The sequence below is a fragment of the Heterodontus francisci genome, chromosome 3 (assembly GCF_036365525.1).
Source record: "Heterodontus francisci isolate sHetFra1 chromosome 3, sHetFra1.hap1, whole genome shotgun sequence".
Lineage (NCBI taxonomy): Eukaryota > Metazoa > Chordata > Chondrichthyes > Heterodontiformes > Heterodontidae > Heterodontus > Heterodontus francisci.
The window spans coordinates 7202147-7223616 of NC_090373.1; the positions used below are offsets into that span (position 1 = coordinate 7202147).

General features: G+C 47.3%; 1 protein-coding gene across 20 annotated transcripts in view; it reads left to right on the forward strand.

Annotated features, from left to right (window-relative positions):
• The window catches only part of LOC137353703 (regulating synaptic membrane exocytosis protein 3-like), a 1492914-nt gene that overhangs the window by 1264588 nt on the left and 206856 nt on the right, over window positions 1-21470 (forward strand). For 19 of the 20 annotated variants that reach the window (XM_068020069.1, XM_068020075.1, XM_068020096.1 and 16 more), the window contains 2 exons: window positions 1914-1973; window positions 13438-13550. In XM_068020069.1, coding sequence (XP_067876170.1) covers window positions 1914-1973; window positions 13438-13550 — 173 coding nt within the window. The remainder of the gene's footprint in view (window positions 1-1913; window positions 1974-13437; window positions 13551-21470) is intronic. The other variant, XM_068020082.1, reaches the window with a different exon arrangement.

Sequence of the window (21470 nt, forward strand, 5' to 3'; positions counted from 1 at the left end):
TTGTTTATTCATTTTGGAAAATTTACTTTAAAAAAATGTATTGGTTATGACCATGGCCATGTGAATTCTGAGAGTGCAAGTCAGACTTGTTGCCTTTTGCCTACCTGTGCTTTATCGTCAGCTTTTTTGTAGTTTCCAGTGAAGTAATGGTGCTGCAAAATTATTAACATGTGAAAATCAAGTGGTCCTTTTGTTTCTGAGTACAATCTGCTGCACATTGTACAATGTGGGAAGATGGGAGTTCTGCCCGTTTATCTTAGACTATCCAGTCCTTAGATCACCTATCTCCCAAACAGGGTGGTGACATGGTGACAAGGTACAAACCTGTCCAAGTGTCCCTCAAAGAATTTCATTTATTTACTGTTTAATGGGGTGGGGGGAGAATCTAATCAATTTTCTATCTATCCTGTTGTCAAGAGCATTTGCAACAGGGAATCATTGACTTGCAATGGTATCTGTCTCCGGTTCTTCCTAATATTTGACAGAAAAACATACCTTATTAATTGGCAAGAAATGGAAGTTTTTTTTAATTCACTTGAGCTCCTCCAGTGCCAAAGATGCCACTTGGTGGTCTCCTGCAATCCAAGGTACTGGAATCATAGCAGATAACATCACTGCAGGAGTTCCTCAGGGTAGTGTCCTAGACCCAACCATCCTCAGCTGCTTCATCAACGACCTGCCCTCCATCATAAGGTCAGAAGTGGGGATGTTCGCTGATGGTTGCACAATGTTCAGCACTATTTGCGACTCCTCAGATAATGCAGCAGTCTGTGTCCAGAAGCAGCAAGGCCTGGACAACATTCAGGCTTGGGCTGATAAGTGGCAAGTAACATTTGTGCCACACAAGTGCCAGGCGATGACCATCTCCAACAAGACAGAATCTAACCATTTCTCCTTGACATTCAATGACATTACCTTTGCTGAATCCCCCATTATCAACATCCTAGGGGTTACCATTGGCCAGAAACTGAACAGGAGCAGCCACACAAATACTGTTGGCAACAAGAGCAGGTCAGAGACTGGGAATTCTGCAGTGAGTAACTCACCTCCTGACTCCCGAAAGTCTGTCCACCATCTACAAGGCACAAGTCAGGAGTGTGATGGAATACTCTCCACTTGCCTGGATGGGTGCGGTTAGAACAACACTCAGGAAGCTCAACACCATCCAGGACAAAGCAGCCCACTTGATTGGTACCCTATCCACCAACATTCACTCCCTCCACCACCGACGCACACTGGCAGCAGTGTGTACCATCTATAAGATGCACTGCAGCAATTCACAAAGGCTCCTTTGACAGCACCGTCCAAACCCACGACCTCTGCAACCTAGAAGGACAAGGGCAGCCAATGCATGGGAACACCACCAGCTGCAAGTTCCCCTCCAAGTCACACACCATCCTGACTTGGAACTATATCGCTGTTCCTTCACTGTCACTGAATCAAAGTCCTGGAACTCCCTCCCTAAGAGCACTGTGAGTGTAGCCGCACCAGATGAACAACAGCAGTTCAAGGAGGCAGCTCACCACCACCTTCTCAAGGACAATCAAGTATGGGCAATAAATGCTGGCCTGGCCAGTGACGCCCACATCCCATGAAACAAATTTTAAAAATAATACAGTTGTGTAGTGGGGTTGCAAGAAAGGACATTAGGTAGAACAGCGCAGCAAGTTATGTAGCTGATTTACATCAGAACTTATAATTTATTTTTTACATATACAAATACTTTGTGAATTTTGGGTTATGGTTCTACACGAGCTGCAATAATTAATTCTTTTTTTAAAATCTCTTTCTCTCTGTTATCTGTGAGCATTTAGAACCTGCTTTACTGGATCCATTTGTCAACTTAATAACCTTTTTTTCGCCCAGTGCTGTTTGCTGTCTTTAATCTGTGTTCCCTGTTCTGTTTATCCCAGCATGCCAGAACTAAGCCGCACTGGAATTCGTGACAGGAAAGCTGGACAGCAAACATCAAGGTAATGTAAAGCAAGTCAGCACCCTGCCTACTTACTGAAGAGTTTGCTTTTGTTAGTGTGTAGTGCAGCCATAAAGACAGGGCTAAATTGTGGCGAGTCGAAGAGACTTAGTAGTTGGCAGGAAAAAAGACAGAGGCGCAAGGGGAGAGCCAACTGTGCAACAGCCCCGACAAACAAATTTCTCTGCAGCACCTGTGGAAGAGCCTGTCACTCCAGAATTGGCCTTTATAGCCACTCCAGGCGCTGCTTCACAAACCACTGACCACCTCCAGGCGCATATCCATTGTCTCTCGAGATAAGGAGGCCCAAAAGAAAGAAAGAAAGAAAGAAAGAAAGTGAAGTATAGTATCATAGGAACAGGAGGTGGCCCTTCAACCCCTTGAGCCTGTTCCACTATTTAGTTAGGTCATGCCTGATCAGTACCTTAATCCATTTATCTGCCTTGGTTCCATAAGCTTTAATACCCTTGCCTAACAAAAATTTATTGTTATGAACTCAGTGAGACTGTTAACATTAAACATGAGATATGAACTCCCATGACCAATTTAAAGGATTACACAAGAAGATTTCACTTTTTAAGACTTTTACTATAGCAACTAAACTAAAAATCAACATTAATTGAACAGGACTTTGTAAGTACCTAATACATTAAATTAGAGAGGAACTTATTAAAACACTTGAAAATCCTTCACCACATCTATATGTTACATAGTGTCTTCAATGAAGCAATATTTTTGCACTTTAAAGTCCCAAATCCTCCCAGTTGCAATGGTTTGGATCTCCCAGACCTCCTCAAAGTCAACATCCTTGTCACTCACCTCTTCCAGGCACTTTTGACCTGGACTTCCGTGAATAAGGCGATTTCTGGCGACCCCATTGGTCTTTGTGCCTCTGCAAACCTCAGCTTTCGAAATGGGTTCAAGTCTTAGCAATCTTTAGCTGTATCAGTGTTCTAAGAGCAGATGTTTTCTCTCTCTTTCTCTCTCTCTTCTGAGGCTGCCCCTGCTGGTCTCTGTGTTTTCTGGTCTTCCCGACAGCCTCCAGACTTCTGAAATGCTGTTGAATTTATCCAGAATCAAAAGTCAGTAGCCATTTGTATTTTCCAATGTGCAGAGTCCATAAGTCTGGCCACAGCAGAATCAACCGGGCCTTCCGGCATTCATAACATGATAAATATCAGTTTTGAATCTTTCAAGTGACCCCCAGCTTCAACGGCTTTTCGGAGGGAATGTGTTCCAGATTTCAGCTACCCTGTTTGTGAAGAACTGCTTCCTGACATCACCCCTGAACTGCCCAGATCTAGTTTAAGATTATGCCTCTTAGTTCTGGACTCTCCCACCAGAGGAAGCAGTTTCTCTCTAACCATCCTATCAAATTATTTCATCAACTTAAACACCTCAATTAGATCACCCCGTAATCTTTTATATTCAAGCCTAGTCCCAGCAGCCTGTCTTCATAATTTAACCCTTTTCGGTCTGTTATCATTCAGGTATGGTAATCTTTAGCTGTATCAGTGTTCGAAGAGCAGATGTCTGCTCTCTCTCTCTCTCCCTTCTGAGGCTGCCCCTGCTGGTCTCTGTGTCTTCTGGTCTTCCCTACAGCCTCCAGTATAGATTGATGATCAGAATCACCCATTTCAAACTCACATATTTGTACAATGAGACACTAATTAGTGGGTGAAAAAATAGATTCCCTTCTATTTACAGGAAAGGAAGAATTTCTGGCTGAGTGAGACTAAAGATGCCCTTTTGGAAATCTTTTTTTACCACAGTGTCACTAACTTGTAAATCTCTATTTCAATGTTTGATTGAAATTCAAATCCAGAAGTATGACAAAACCTTCCCGAATGTGATGCCAAAAACCAGACAATAGTGTTCCGACCAGGTGAGAAATGTGTCTAGGGGTCTGTTACTATCTTCACCTGGTCTTATTGTTACAGAGTTTCATTTTAAACACTAAAATAAAAGCAAAATACTGCGGATGCATTTTAACCACACTGTGTTTTGAGCTTGCCCTTTTTTGTGAATCCTTGTTCACAGTTTTCCAATTATAAGACAAAGAAACCAATTCACACAGGCTTTCTCAGGTTTAAAGAAGAAAGATTAAATTTATTAAACCTTCAACTTAAATTCTAATACTGTTAACGCCTACGGATATACAACGTGCCCACACTAGCATGCACACGCGATACACACATGCAAATAGGGACAGAAAAGAGCAGAAGAAAAGATAAGTAGAACAGTGTGAGGCAATATCTTGTTACTGTGCTTCGAGCACTCTGTATTTCTTGATTGAAGATATGGTCCTGCGTTTCGTTGGGGCCCAGCATTCCTTTTAAACCTTGTTCACGCAGGAGACTTTTTCTCTCTTTGAGTTTACATGTTGTCAGTGGTTTCTGAAGCTGGTGAAAGTGAGATGAGGACAGACATGAGAGGAGGTAATTCTTGCTAGTACTATACAAACGTCCTTCCAGTCAGGGCTTGCAATTTTAAGTTTTAATGTTCATGTGGCGAAATAATGTGTGCCTGAGTCTTGGTAGGTGGGGGAGGGGGGGTTTGTCTGACACCTCCACACCCAGGGGAATGAAAAGCGATTTGAAGAAAAACGGCGCATTTCATTACAGAGTTTGAGGGAAACATAAGATACACAAAAAAACATGCATTTCTCTCATTCATTTCCATTCAATCACCAATCTTAAAACTTATTAAAAATGGTCTGTTCTGGGTGCCAGGGCTGCTTTAATTTTCTCTTTTTTCCTCAGGAGTTAGCAGGGGGGCGTGTCTATCTTGAACTCCCTAATTCCACCAAAGACTTTTGGCTTCAGGGGATGGGTGGTTCCCTTTTCCTCTGACTGTGGGGGAGGGGTCTCTGTTACTTTCCCCTTTGTTCTCTGGGACGCTCCTTCCTGCAAGCATTTGTGCAGACTTAACTGCATTCTCCTATGACGCTTCGACTAGGTGAGGCATCACCTTCATTGTTTCTCTGCCCCCTAGAGTTCTCTCTTTGTCTCTGCAGGTTCCTGTAAATGCTGTTTGCAACTCTGGTGGGGTGCTTCTAGTGTCTGTATTCATGTAGGAGGATGTGGGGGCTAACCTCTCACATTTTTTGGGATTGGTTGACAAGTCGGGATTTGATCTGGGATTCTTCCTGGACTTCTTTTAACCTGCCCTCTTGGTCACTTTTTCCCCTTCTCCTTCTAAACCTTTGCTAGCCTTGTGCCTGCCTGTCCCCTTTTGTTCTCGGCGGGGTCCCTTACAGTTCACCAGCCCTCTGCTGGAGGGTCCTCCTAACACCGGTACAGGACTTAGATGTGCAGGTTTCACTGTAGTTTGGGGTTTCCCTAAACCTGGCACATGTGGCAACACCTGCAGTATTACACCACATCTTTGCAGAGTTTTGGCCAGTCAAACTGCTGTCTTATGTGGGCTTCGGTCTTTCATATACCAACATGTACAGCCACTGTAGTCTTGTGGGCCCTTCTTAATATTTCTCCCCGGTATCTCTGTGGCACCACTAACTGGTGAACTACTGTCCACTCCTTGCCCTCAGGTCTGTGAGGAGAACTCCATTTCCTCATCAGTATCTCATTCTTTAAAAAGTAGCAATCAGGGACTCCCTCTGCTTCACTTTCAGACTGGGCAGCCTGTGCTAACTCTCACAATACTGGATCTGCTCGCTGAGTCTCAGCTAGGGAAAATCCATTTCATTCATTTCCTGGGTCTCCTAACTTTCCAAAGAAAGTCTCGGACAGGTAGACCTCATGGTCATCTGCCTGCAGTGCTAATTCAGTCTCCTCTGGGGGAGCTTGTTCGATCATGGCCTGATCCGCTACACATTCAGGGACTCTGCAGGGGTCTGTAACCTGCCACTGCCCTGTCTCTCTGACCTCCGGCTGTCTTTCTTTCACGACAGCGGGTTGGGGGGGTTGGGGGGTGCGGACGGTAGGGCGGCTACCACCTTCACTCCCGACAGATCATTACCTAGGAGCAGGTCAACCGCATCCACAGGCAAACTAGGTCCCTACGGTCACTGGTCCTGAAACTAGGTCACACTCCAGGTGCACCCAGTGTACAGGTACAGGCATACACTGCCGTCCAATACCATTCACCACCATTCTGGTGTTCACTGCACTCTCTGGGGGAAAGTTCAGGCCTTTTCCCAGTAAAAGGGATCTAGTGACCCCTGTGTCCCTGAGAATCACTATGGGCTTGCTTGCCCCACTCAAGGGATATGGGGTTACTTTCCCTTCAAATACAAAACCCTGATAACCTTCAGGAATCCTCTTAACTTTTCCTGCACTGGCCGTAGTAAGCTTCCTGGAGTTAAAGCCACAGCTTGTTCTGCGTTTTCCATCAGGGCCTCATCTTCACTGAGCGGGTCTGCCCTGATTAACCCTACCGGTTTTCCCCTTTAGTTTCCAGCATTCAGTTTTTAACTACCCTGCTTTATTACAATGGAAGCACACAGGTCTCCGGGTCTCACTCTTGCTCACAGCACCTTCCTTTTTGGCTGGAGGAGGGCCCCCTGTGTCTCCTGCTTTCCTTTCTCTTCCAGGACTGCCTGGGCTCCTACCACCTTCCCACTCTTTGTCCTTTTCGGATTTATGGGGGTGATTAGGAAAGGTTCTCCCCGGGAAACTGACTTATAAATTAAAGCAAATTCATCGGCCAGAATGGCCGCTTGCCAAGCTTCCTGAACCCGCTGCTCCTCTACATGGGTCTTTATTGAGAATGGGTGAGAGTTTTTAAATTCCTCCAACAGGATTACTTCTCTGAGAGTCTCATAGCTGAGTTGTATTTTTAAATCCCTCACCCACTGGTCAAAAGCCAGCTGCTTACTTCTTTCAAACACCAGATAAGTTTGATTGGCTTGCTTTTTGAGGGTTCTAAACTTTTGACGTTAGGCTTTGGGTACTAATTCATGTGCCTTGAGGATAGCATTTTTGTTCCGTTCATAATTTGATGAACTCTCATCTGGCAACAAGGAATAAACCTCATGGGCTTTTCCAGTTAGTTTGCTTTGCAGTAAAAGAGACCAGGTCTCAGCTGGCCATTTTAGCTGTCTTGCCAGTTTCTCGAAGAACACGAAAAACTCTTCCACATCTTCCTCATTGTATTTTGGAATTAGTTGGGTGAGTTTTAGCAATCTTGTACCCAGTCCTGAATTTGCTCCTCCATATTGGCCATTGCTTTCACCTAGGGTTACTCTGTCGCCCTTTAGCTAACTCAAACTGCCTCAACACTCTTTCTTCAAATTCCTTCCGGAATATTCTTTTTCTTTCTCTCTCTCCTCTCTCTCTCATTCCTTCTCCTGTCTTTCTTTCTCTTCACATTCCTTTTGGAAGGCTCTCTCTTTCTCCCTCTCCTGCCTCTCTCTTTCTTCCTCTCTCCTCTAATTCAAGTTTTCTTTGTTCCAATTGTATCTTTGCTAGCAGTACCCTCTCTGGGTCTACTTCTAACACCACCTCTGCTTCAGATTCAAGGGAAAAATGGTTGGCCACTAGCCCTAGGAGTTCAGACTTCCAAGCCTTGCCACGTACAGTGATCCCACACTACTCAGCCATTTTCCTCAACTCCTCTATAGACAGTACTTTTAATTTATCCCAAGTTACTTCACCCTGACTTGGAGAGCTACTAGCTTCAATTGCAGTGATGTTAGTATTCAATCACACACAACCACAAGAATACCTGTATTGAAAACTTGCTCTTTTTTGATTGGGAACAATTTGGCTTCCCACTTCCAATTTCACTCGTTGGTCTGTGGGTAACAATCTGGACATTAACACCCAATTTCTGTTCCAACCAGGTGAGCAATGTATCTAGGGGTTACTATCTTCACCTGGTCTTATTGTAACAGGGTTTCATTTTAAACACACTGTGTTTTGAGCTCCCTTTTTTTTTTCTCACAGTTTTCCAATTATAAGGCAAAGAAACCAATTCACACAGGCTTTCTCAGGTTTAAAGAAAAAAGATGAAATGTATTAAATCTTCAACTTAAACTCTAATACTCTTAACACCTACGGATATATGACGCGCCCACACTATCATGCACACCCGATACACACATGCAGATAGGGACAGAAAAGAACAGAAGAAAAGATAAGTAGAACAGTGTGAGGCAATATCTTGTTACTGTGCTTTGAGCACTCTGTATTTCTTGATTGAAGATATGGTCTTACGTTTCGTTGGGGCCCAGCATTCCTTTTAAACCTTGTTCACGTAGGAGATTTTTCTCTCTCTGTGTTTATATGTCTTCACAAGATTCAGTTCTGTGGGAAAGAGATGGAGCAGACAGACAGGAGAGGAGGTAATTTTTGCTTCAGTTCCAGGAGACATCTTTACTCCATGAACACACCACTTTGTCTCTGTTCAAAATCCTTTATTAGATGTTCAAATTCTCTACAATAGTCAGTTAGTCGTGTGACTAAAACTGGTCTGACCACTTCTTCTGTGTATTGGGGAAGCAATGACTGGGTCTCCATTGTTCCAACACTGCTAGTACTATGCAAACGTCCTTCCAGTCAGGGCTTGCAATTTTAAGTTTTAATGTTCATATGGCGAAATAATGTGTGCCTCAGTCATGGTAGGTGGGGGGTTTGCTTGATAATACATATATTGAACCATTTAACTGGGCTTGTAGTACAAACACCTGTTCTTTTCCACTTCTCAGTGCTTTAAAGCAGAGACTGCTATATATTACAGGAGTGAGTCAGTAATCGGCAATCCCAGCAGAAAGGGTCACTGACAGATAAATCACACACGCACAATGTTCAGCACCATTCGCAACTCCTCAGATACTGAAACAGTCCGTGTCCATATGCAGCAAGACCTGGACAATATCCAGGCTTGGGTTGATAAGTGGCAAGTAACAGTTGCGCCACACAAGTGCCAGGCAATGACCATCTCAAACAAGAGAGAATCTAACCATCTCCCATTGACGTTCAATGCCATTACCATTGCTGAATCCCCCACTTTCAACATCCTGGGGATCACCATTGTCCAGAAACTGAACTGGAACAGCCATATGAATGCTGTGCCTACAAGAGCAGGTCAGAGGCTGTGAATTCTGCGGTGAGTAACTCACTTCCTGTCTCCCCAATGCTTGTCCACTATCTACAAGGCACAAGTCAGCAGTGTGAGGGAATACTCTCCACTAGCCTGGATAGATGCATCTCCAACAACACTCAGGAAGCTCAACACCATCCAGGACAAAGTACCCACTTGACTGGCATCCCATCCACCACCTTCAATATTCACTCACTCCACCACCAACGCACAGTGTCAGCAGTGTGTACCATCTACAAGATGCACTGCAGCAAAGCACCAAGGCTCCTTAGGTAACACCTTCCAAACCCACGTCCTCTACCACCTTGAAGGACAAGGGCGGCACATGCTGGGAACACCACCACCTGCAAGTTCCCGTCCAAGTCACACACCATCCTGACCTGGAACTATATCGCCGTTCCTTCACTGTTGCTGGGTCAAAATCCTGAAACTCCCTTCCTAACAGCACTGTGGGTCTACCTACCCCACATGGACTGCAATGGTTCAAGAAGGCAGCTCACCACCACCTTCTCAAGGGCAATTAAGGAGTGGTAATAAATACAGGTCTAGCCAGAGACACCCACATCTTGCGAACGAATAAAAAAAACAGGGCGAGGGGGAGGGAGCGGCCGGGGAACGGGGAGGGGGAGGGAGCTGCTGGGAAACAGGGGGTGGGGAGGGAGCTGCTGGGGAATGGGGAGGAGCTGCTGGGGAACGGGGAGGGGGAGGGAGCTGCTGAGGAACAGGGGGAGGGAACTGCTGGGGAATGAAGAAAGGAAGGAGCTGCTGGGGAACAGGCGGAGGGGAGGAGCTGTTGAGGAACAGGGGGAGGGAGTTGCTGGGGAACAGGGGGAGGGGAGGGAGCTGCTGGGGAATGAGGAGGGGAGGGAGCTGCTGGGGAACAGGGGGAAAGGGAGGGAGCTACGGGAGAATGAGGAGGGGAGGGAGCTGCTGGGGAATGGGGGGAGGGGGAGGGAGCTGCTGGAGAACAGGGAGAGGGGAGGGAGCTACTGGGGAACAGGGGGAGGGGAGGGAGCTACTGGGGAACAAGGGGAGGGGGAGGCAGCTACTGGAGAACAGGGGGAGAGGGAGGGAGCTACTGGGGAACAGGGGGAGGGGGAGGCAGCTACTGGAGAACAGGGAGAGGGGAGGGAGCTACTGGAGAACAGGGGGAGGGAGCTACTGGAGAACAGGGGGAGGGGGAGGCAGCTACTGGAGAACAGGGGGAGGGGGAGGGTGCTACTGGGGAACAGGGGGAGGGGGCTACTGGGGAACAGGGGAAGGGGGAGGGAGCTGCTGGAGAACAGGGAGAGGGGAGGGAGCTACTGGGGAACAAGGGGAGGGGGAGGCAGCTACTGGAGAACAGGGAGAGGGGAGGGAGCTACTGGGGAACAGGGGGAGGGGGAGGCAGCTACTGGAGAACAGGGAGAGGGGAGGGAGCTACTGGGGAACAGGGGGAGGGGGAGGCAGCTACTGGAGAACAGGGAGAGGGGAGGGAGCTACTGGGGAACAGGGGGAGGGGGAGGCAGCTACTGGAGAACAGGGAGAGGGGAGGGAGCTACTGGGGAACAAGGGGAGGGGGAGGCAGCTACTGGAGAACAGGGGGAGAGGGAGGGAGCTACTGGGGAACAGGGGGAGGGGGAGGCAGCTACTGGAGAACAGGGGGAGGGGGAGGGTGCTACTGGGGAACAGGGGGAGGGGGCTACTGGGGAACAGGGGAAGGGGGAGGGAGCTACTGGGGAACAGGGGGAAAGGGAGGGAGCTACGGGGGAATGAGGAGGGGAGGGAGCTACTGGGGAACAGGGGGAGGGGGAGGGAGCTACTGGAGAACAGGGGGAGGGGGAGGGAGTTACTGGAGAACAGGGGGAGGGGGAGGGAGCTACTGGGGAACAGGGGGAGGGGGAGGGAGTTACTGGAGAACAGGGGGAGGGGGAGGGAGTTACTGGGGAACAAGGGGAGGGGGAGGGAGTTACTGGAGAACAGGGGGAGGGGGAGGGAGTTACTGGGGAACAAGGGGAGGGGGAGGGAGTTACTGGAGAACAGGGGGAGGGGGAGGGAGTTACTGGGGAACAAGGGGAGGGGGAGGGAGTTACTGGAGAACAGGGGGAGGGGGAGGGAGCTACTGGGGAACAGGGGGAGGGGGAGGGAGTTACTGGAGAACAGGGGGAGGGGGAGGGAGTTACTGGAGAACAGGGGGAGGGGGAGGGAGCTACTGGAGAACAGGGGGAGGGGGAGGGAGCTACTGGGGAACAGGGGGAGGGGGAGGGAGTTACTGGGGAACAAGGGGAGGGGGAGGGAGTTACTGGAGAACAGGGGGAGGGGGAGGGAGCTACTGGGGAACAGGGGGAGGGGGAGGGAGTTACTGGAGAACAGGGGGAGGGGGAGGGAGTTACTGGAGAACAGGGGGAGGGGGAGGGAGTTACTGGGGAACAAGGGGAGGGGGAGGGAGCTACTGGGGAACAGGGGGAGGGGGAGGGAGTTACTGGGGAACAAGGGGAGGGGGAGGGAGTTACTGGAGAACAGGGGGAGGGGGAGGGAGTTACTGGAGAACAGGGGGAGGGGGAGGGTGCTACTGGGGAACAGGGGGAGGGGGAGGGAGTTACTGGAGAACAGGGGGAGGGGGAGGGAGTTACTGGAGAACAGGGGGAGGGGGAGGGAGTTACTGGGGAACAAGGGGAGGGGGAGGGAGTTACTGGAGAACAGGGGGAGGGGGAGGGAGTTACTGGGGAACAAGGGGAGGGGGAGGGAGTTACTGGAGAACAGGGGGAGGGGGAGGGAGTTACTGGAGAACAGGGGGAGGGGGAGGGAGTTACTGGGGAACAGGGGGAGGGGGAGGGAGTTACTGGAGAACAGGGGGAGGGGGAGGGAGTTACTGGAGAACAGGGGGAGGGGGAGGGAGTTACTGGGGAACAAGGGGAGGGGGAGGGAGTTACTGGAGAACAGGGGGAGGGGGAGGGAGCTACTGGAGAACAAGGGGAGGGGGAGGGAGCTACTGGGGAACAGGGGGATGGGGAGGGAGCTACTGGGGAACAGGGGGATGGGGAGGGAGCTACTGGGGAACAGGGGGAGGGGGAGGGAGTTACTGGAGAACAGGGGGAGGGGGAGGGAGTTACTGGAGAACAGGGGGAGGGGGAGGGAGTTACTGGGGAACAAGGGGAGGGGGAGGGAGTTACTGGAGAACAGGGGGAGGGGGAGGGAGTTACTGGGGAACAAGGGGAGGGGGAGGGAGTTACTGGAGAACAGGGGGAGGGGGAGGGAGTTACTGGAGAACAGGGGGAGGGGGAGGGAGTTACTGGAGAACAGGGGGAGGGGGAGGGAGTTACTGGAGAACAGGGGGAGGGGGAGGGTGCTACTGGGGAACAAGGGGAGGGGGAGGGAGTTACTGGAGAACAGGGGGAGGGGGAGGGAGCTACTGGGGAACAAAGGAACTTGATATTATTGAAATGTTTTAAGATAGGGTAGATAGAGAGGAACTGTTTCCTCTGGTGGACGGTTCAGAACAAGAGGCATAATCTTAAAATTAGATCTGGACTGTCCAGGGGTGATGTTAGAAAACACTTCTTCACAAATAAAAGTGGTAGAAATCCTGAACATTTTCTCCCTAATAAAGCTGTTGAAGCTGAGGGGCGGGGGCGGGGGTGGGGGGGGGGGGGGCGGGCGTCAATTGAAAGTTTCAAAACTGGGATTGAAATATTTTTGTTTAGCAAGGCTATTAATGATTATGTAACTATGGCAGGTAGATGGAGTGAAGGTACAGATCAGTCATGATCTAATTGAATGTCAGAACAGACTGGAGGGGGCTGAATGGCCTCTGATCCCTCGTATGTTCCTATGTTTGCACTGCCACTCTGTTACTCTTCCCATAGGAAAATGCCTTTTCTCCGCCATACTCCTCCTGTCGTGGCACATTGCAAATCAGCAGCTCGCCATAGGAATTGCACATGTCCCATCACTCTGTAATTCATTCTGTAACGACACTACATCAAGAAATCCTGAAGAAAGTCATTGTCAAAAGGTTAGCGGGAAATCAGTAAGTTAACAATTTCTGATGAAATAGGCTGGTCAGGATATAAGTAGTGAAAGAAATTTTTGGAGTGCCATACAACAACTTGCATTTCTATATTGTGTCCAGGAAAACATGGCAAAGTGCCTCTTTTTAAGGCAAAACAAGGGACAGCCAGCAGCAGAGAGTATTAGCGTTGGATTCTGAAGATACACTCAAACAGAGAGGTTTTTTCAAAAGGGAAGACAGAGTTGGCCAAGGGGAGTGGCCAGATGTTGGTGGATCTTGAGCAGGTATTGGTGGGAGAGAGGGGAGCATTTTTGTAAGTCGATAGTGGTTCCAGGATCTCGAAAAGCAAAAGGCAGAGTCGTGGTTCTTGAGAATCAAGGTGTTGGTAATCTTTGTTCTATTTTCACAGAGCGCACCAACAAGGAAGCCCAGTTCAGTCATCGCCAACAGGAACACCACTGTCAGGTCGGAGGGGAAGGCAGCTCCCACAGGTCCCAGTTAAAAGCTATGGTGAGGAACAAGGTAACAACATTGCCCATGCCATTGTTCAATAACTGTGTTGTTGTGGTCTTGTAATTAGCCTTGCCTCAAGCACCATCAGAATTTGTGCCTCGTTCTTTAAATGGCAGGTGAATGTACTACGATAAGCTGCTTCCATAATCTAATGTCTGAACAAATAATAATTTGTGCAACTACAACGTTAAACTACCCATTACAGATGCACAAATTGTTTGCATTACCTGTTAATTTTGTAAGTATTTGATATTGTTATGACCAATGCAGGAGGAGTGCACTGTCTTGTCTAGTTCCACTTCTCCACAGGTCATAACATATATTTTTTTAAATGTTTAACCAGTTACCGATGCAGTCAGTAATATATTCTGCTCTTTATCCCAGAATAAAATACACCAACCAGGTTTCCTTAATAAACGACAAAACTTTATTATAAAACAAGACTTAACCAGTAATGAAGCAAAGCATTAACACACAGATTGAAATATGAAAGTTCCGATTTTTAAATTTCCCACACACAGACTCACACACACACTGGAAAAAATACAGAAATTCTCTCTGCAGAGGTCTGTTACAACAAACAAAGACAAAAAAGAATACTTTGGCCAAATACTTGCTAAAAACTGAGAAGATATGGAAAGATGTCAGTTGTCCCTTTTTGGTTTGGCATCCTGAATACAAATAGACGGCTGTCACTGGGATCTTTCCAGAGCAGTTCTTTTCAGATGACGTTTAGGATCAGTTTGGCAAGCTTTTCAATGAGAAATGTGGCATAGGTGGTTTCTAACAGGCTTTTCAGGAGAAATGCAGCATCAGTTTCTTCATTTCTTACACTTGATTCTCAGGAAGTTCTCAAAGAGATGGAAGAGGGTGAGCTGATGGTGGCTGCTCTCTTGGCTGGTTTTCTCCAACTGTCTTCAAAACAGTTCACATCCCAACATACTGTCCAAAGTGAAACCAAAAACAATGGGCTGAATTTTACAGACCCCCCGAACGTCAGGGTTCGTGGCAGAGGGGCTGGAAAATGCCTCTGGGAGAGGATTGCCACGGACCCTGATGCTGGAAGGGCCCAGCCCGATATGGCCGGCAGTGGAGAGGCCTCATGGTGGCCACCCCACCCCTCGGCAATGGGACCACCATTTAAATAAATTAAAATTAATGAATTCATTATACTTACGCCACCGCCTTCCATCCTGCTGCGAACTTCCTGCTGCTGGCTGGCACTCCCGTGCCTTCAGATCCCCGTCTGGGGAAATGACGCGCCACACTGGTGAGGGGCGGGAGGAGGTAGGTTTCTCTGTGCGGGAAGCGGGGGAAACAGGGTCAAAGTTACATCATTGGTGTAAGGCGTGGTGGGAAGGGTTTTAGGTAAAAGTTTGGGAGTGGAATGGTCAGGTGGACAAGGTAAGTGTTTTGTGGGGGTGGTGGGGGGAGAGGGCAAGTAATTAATTTTATGGCTTTAGGAGTATGGAAGAGGGGAAAAATAAATGTATTTAATTTTTTTATTCACTGTAGCTTTAAACTTTAAATCTAATAGTGGGGCTCAAAGACCTTTAAAAATGGCACCAACGCCTGCGCACAGGCAGCTGGCGTCATTGCCAGGGAAAAACACCCCACCCCCTCCACGTCATCGGAGGGGGCGACCCGCCCCGGCTATTTAAATGAGCCGCCGTGCTTAGGATGGCTGCCCGCAAGGGCGGGTCATCAACTTATCTGCCCGCCGCCGAACTCAGCGACGGGAATGTAAAATTCAGCCCAATATCTCAAGAGTCTAGCCTCCTGATCCCTATAAATCTTGACCTGTCACTTCTCTGTAAACATCTTCCTCAGGTCACCAAGGTTTCTGTGGTTTATTGCTTAAAGCACATGACTTCCAGCAAGGATGTTTTTAAACAACATCTCAGTGTCCTTTCAATGAACTGTCAACAACAAAGCAAAGTCCAGCACTAAGAAATCTTTAGCCTTCCAATGAATCCATCTCTACAATTTAAGTATAAGGCCTCAAAAACATATACTTAACAAAACAAAAGAAGCACTTCCGTAACAATATTGGAACTTTGAAAGTACATTTGGCTTTGGGGTCCCAAATGGATCATAAAAGGACCTTATTGATGTCCAAGGTATACTCACACAATATAGTAAAATGCAATGATTTACTACTATAGCAAAATAATAATGGGTTAAATCTTCTTGGAATTCATGGCGCATTAACAACACACAGGCCGGACTTTTATGACCCCCAAAGAGCAAGATGGTGGCAGGGGACGTAAAATGGAGTGGGAGGCTCGGGGGGCCCTTCCCAATCTGCTCCCGCCTCTTCCGCCATTTTACACGGGGCGTTGGTGAAAAGTGGTCCGCCCACTCCAGACCAATCAAGGCACTTAAGGGCCTCTGCCCGCTGCCACAGGGATTTTACCATTGGCAGGCAGGCAGCCCAGGCCCGAGAAAAGCCACTTGTTAAAAGGAGGCGGCTTTCTGACAGCCTGGGAGGGGCCCTCCTGATCAGGCACCCTATGTCTGACAGAGAGCCACCCTCCGATGCCCCAATCATTCCCAACGCCCAACACATCTCCCGTTCTCCCATTCGACCACCCTTGCCTCGTCAGGCCCCTCTCGGTGGTGCGCTGGGACTAAGAGCTGAGGCCTGCTGATTGGCTGGCAGCTCCATTAGGCAGGACATCCTGCCTCAATGAAATGGAAGTCCCACCTCAGACCAAATAAGGGCCTGGGGAGTGAAAAATCCAGTCTGGATCCCCATGCTAGGCGGAGGCGGGATCACCACCGACTTTTCGGTCGGTGGATGGCTCCCGTCCAATGAGGGTAAAATTTCGGCCACAGTGTTAATTATGTGCAAACCAGCCAGCAAGTTTGAGGGAAGACAAGATATGCCATGAACTGCAAATCTCCAAAAGTTTCTGGTCAGTTTTCACCACTCTGCTGTTGGGTTCGCCCAGATGGCATCTGGACTTATTTTCCCCATTATAATCAAGAACTTGCTGGAATTCCACATTAATTGTTCATTAAACTTGCCACCGAAAGTTAGAGCTCATTATTAACAGTGTAATTGCCCCTTTAACAATGTGATAATTATTCATGTAATCTGTCATGTTCAGAATGGGATCAGTTCAAACTGTTGAGTCTCATTCTTGCATGTAGTAATTTGTTAGAGATTTTCAAATTGAAACATTGATTTTCTTTTACTATTCCTTTCTGTCTTTCTTTTCTCTCTCTTAATCCAATCATTTTTCTCTCTTTCTTTCTCTTCCTGTACCTGATTTGATTCTAAGTCACCATCATTCCTGTTTCATTCTCAATCCTTAAATCTCATTGGTTAAGGAGATAGACTATTAGTTCTGTCATTCACTAAGCTGCCAGATGCCCTGTCACCCTCAGTTTGCCATTATCAGATCACACTTCCACCATGTTATGCTGCAAATGATTATTGCAACTGAAGGGTACAGGGAAAAGTCTAACCAGAAGTACATGGTGAAAGATGCTCTCTCCTGTCAACTCTGGCCCAATCTGCAATCTGTTCTCTTCTGGAGTGCAGCATACCAGTGGAACAGTCATGGGGGGGTGAAAAATATTGTCAAATTTAGATTGATGACTTTTGGTGAGCAATGTTGACGGAAGAAATTGTTACAGCCCTGCTGTGCATGAAGATTCAAAGACAATCTATTTGACTAGAATTAAGAAGATGTTATGCTGCTGGGTATTTACTGGGGATGAGGATGGATCTCGTTCTGGGAATAAAGTGGCACAAGTGGAGCATATTTCAGTGGGATAGTCATTGGGAAACAGTGATCACTATCATTATCATAGAATCATGCAGAACAGAGGGAGGCCATTCAGCCCATCGTATCTGTGGGCTCATTGAAAGGGCAATCCAATTAGTCCCAATCCCTGCTCTTTCCCCATAGTGCAGAAAATTGGTCTGAAGTGCTTTCAGAGGCTGTCACTGAGCTATGTCGCCTGCTGCAGCCACCACTCTAGTCTTATACTCAGACCTGTGGCTATCAAGACCACTGTGATCCTTAACTTACATGTAACAGGGTACATACAGACTGCAGCAGGTGACATCAGTCATATCTCAAAGTTTGCAGTTCACCACTGTATCAGAGAGGTCACAGAGGCTCACTACACCAGAGTAACATCTACATCTCCTTCCCCATGGACATGCTGAAGCAGAACGAGAGAGCACTAGCCTATATTACAGACTTCACCCAGGGTCCAAGGTGACAGACTGCACCCACATTGCCTGGCGTTGTAGTATAATATATTATAGTGGACACTGGGTCGCTACTGGGTTAATATGCTAATCATACTGTCTACTTCATCACAGGAAGTGATGTGGGTCCCTCGCGCAGTCTCTTGGAAGATGTAAGCATAACAATAAGATGTGTTTCAATAAAGCTCCTGTTTCTTTTAACCCAGCAGATTCTTTAGATATTCTGTATTAAGCTAATAATACGGGCATCAATTAAAAGGGATTCCAGTCCCTCAACATTGATTTCCAAACAGAGATCCACGCATCTTGTAGATCTGTGCTCGGTTTCCTCGCCACCATCAAGAGTCATTCACCCTCTGCCAGTCCTTTGTGCTGTCTTTATTCCAACCAGGCTGTGAGGTTAGAAGCTGGCTACTGGGCGATACTGCCCTCCTGTCAGGAACCCGGGCACAGCTGCAGAGCTGGCCATATGAGAGCCAAGCCGCCACCAGAAAAGCCAATGAAGAGACAGTTGCTGCACTCAAGCAATGCTTCTGCTGCCTGGCCCATTCGGGAGGAGCTTTGCAGAACAGCACTGAGTCGATAGCCAGATTTGTGGCTGTCTGCTGCATGACCAATAATCTTGCCATCATGGCAACTGCCTGGGTAGCAAGACATGCAACAGGAGCATGAGGAAGAGGAGTCCAAGCAGTATGAAGTACCAGTGTGCTGACCCTCAGAGCTCTTGGAGTGCAGCACATCCCAGAATGTTTCACCTGAAGCATCCGCATTACATCAACAATTCCACAATCCTTATTCACCATCCTTACAACCAGCATCCGATTGTCTTACTTCAATCCAGCCTCGTAGATCTTGTCCTCACTTCATTACAAATATAAAGGCCAATACCTAAACAGAAACTAAATTGATTGACCAACTCAATTCCATCTGTATCTAACGTTTACAGAAGTGCATCATGCTTGTGCGAGCCTGTCTTTACACTTCTTTCCCTATCCTCATGTTCCTACGAAGAATTTCCCTCGTGGCTCCAGTTTGGGGGTGGAAGGCTGCTGAGATTCCAATGAGGACACTTCAGATGGCTGTGCTGAGTGACCTTGAGCAGCTCTGGGCCTTGAGGACCTGGCTGCAGACTGCATACCTCAGCCTGGGACGGGGCAGCCTAGCCCAGCAGGCACTAGCAAGGGCACTCGTGGGTTGTTGTCGTCCTTGGGAGAGGATAGCAGATGTTTCACCCATGGAGCCAAGGCAACTCTCCTAGGACTGTGGTACAGCACTCCTAGGGCTCTGTATAAGAACGGAGTGTGGGAATGAGCTGATGCTCTGGCAGCTTCTGGCAACACTGGCCCCGAAAGCCAAGATGGCAGCCATCTAACATTTCATGGCTATCTGCACATCATCAGCACCTGAAAACAAAAAGCAAGGGACAGGGTTAGCTTGTACTGTGAAGATAGAACAAAAAAAGAAAAAAAATGAAGGGCTTGCATTTATACGGAGCCTTTCACAACCACAAGATGTTCCAAAGCATTTTACAGCCAATAAAGTCTTTTGAAGTGTAGTCACTGCTGTAATGTACGAAACACAGCAGTCATTTTGTGCACTCAAGATCCCACAAAACTGCAATGTGATCATGGTCAGATCATAGAAACTATATAAGATCCTGAGGGGTCTTAACAAAGTGGATGTGGAAAGGATGTTTCCCCCTTTGGAAGAATCTACAACTAGGGGGTCACTGTTTAAAAATAAGGGATCGCACATTTAAGACAGAGATGAGGAGAAATATTTCTCTCAGAAGTTCTTGAGTCTTTGGAATTCTCTTCCTCAATAGGCAGTGGAAGCAGGGTCTTTGAATATTTTTAAAGCAGAGGTAGATAGATTCTTGATAAGCAAGGGGCTGGAAGGTTATCAGGGGTTGGCGGGAATGTGGAGTTGAGGTTGCAATCAGATCAGCCATGATCATCTTGAATGGCGGAGCAGGCTCGAGGGGCTGAGTGGCCTACTCCTGCTCTTCATCCGTATGTTCGTATGTATGGACATGTCTGAGCTGCCTGCAGTCCCATGGATTGATGTTAGCATAGACTTTGCAGACTTGCCCACTAACGGGCACTTGCTTGCTGTCACTGATGACTGCCGCCAATTTCTAGTCATAGAAATAGTTATGTCCAATTCAGCGAAAGCAGCTGTCCCAAAGCCTGACTATATTTTCGCTTTGTTTGGAGTGCCTCAAATGGTGAGAAGCGACAAAGGACTCAATTCAACAGCGATGAGGTGAGTATGGGGAGGTGGTGGCACAGTGGCAATATCACTGGACTAATAATTCCCAAGTCTAGGCTATTGCTCTGGGGACATGGGTTTAAATCCCACCATGGCAGATGTTCACATCCCAGAAACAAGTAACTAAAAAAAAAGCCAACTACCTGGGCTTCACTTACTGAAAAATCAGACCCTGTTGGCCAAGAGTTAATGAAGGAGTTGAGAGATTCATGAACACCTTGAAAAAAGTCACTGCTGAGAGCCAGTTGTGGAAGTAGGAGTTGTATTGTATTCTTTTCTTCACAATTACAGAGCAACACCTCACTCAACCACTGGAAAGCCTCCAGCTACACTCACCTTCGTACATCCTATACAAACACATTTTCCTGAGTAACCCCGCAAAGATAATGATCAACACGTAGACAAGTGTCATCGAGGACAGAAAGATCGCATGAACCAAATGCAGAGCGAAACATGAAATTCCAAATAACACCACGAAAGCCAGGAGACAAAGTGCTTGTAAAACAGGATGGATAAGTTGGAAAGCACACAACCCCCTATGATATCCAGTTATTTGTTGTGACCAACACTAAAGGATCACTGATCACTGCTAACCGTGGTTCGCAAATCATCACACGAAACACATCATTCTTCAAATTGTTGCAAACACCATCCACAAGCATTGCATCCGATCCAGACATCGACACTTCAGATGAAGCACATGAGATAAAGGAGACCGCACCTGAAGTCACATGCCGATATCCTACTCGTGAGCAGAAACGACCGCTATACTTAATCAATTATGTTACAAACTGATGTAATGTCCAAACAAGACAATGTGAGGCAACTATTTGATCATTTCAGGCCTCCGTACATGCTTGCTGTAGCATGTGTTCCACTAGAGGGAGTCGATAATAAAGTTTCAGTTTACAGCAGCAATCCAGAAGGTAGTGCCCTGTGCTGCTTCCAGAGATTTCCAATAGCAGATCTACAATGTGAGATCTTGCACATCACTTCACACTTCTCTGCATTGAACTCCATCTGCCAAGCTTCTGCCTTTTTCACCATCCTGTCTATGTCATCCTGAAGCCTATAACTATCCTCATCACTTCTTTCCCTTAATTCCATTGGCTCCACCTTCTTAAAACTCCTGAGTGACATTTTGTCAAGTGCCTTCCGAAAGTCCCTATATACAACAATACTACCTTGATTAACCTTCTCTGGTAACCTCATCAAAGAATTCAATGAAAGTTAGTCAGACACAATTTGCTTTTAACAAATCCATGCTGGCCGTCCTTGGTTAACCCATGACTTCTAAATGAAAGTTTATTTTGTCCCTGATAATGGTTTCCAATAACTTCCCTAGCACCAATGTTAGACTGACTGACCTGTAATTTCCTGGTTTATCCATGTCCCTTTTCTTGAATACATGTCCAACATTATCAAATCTC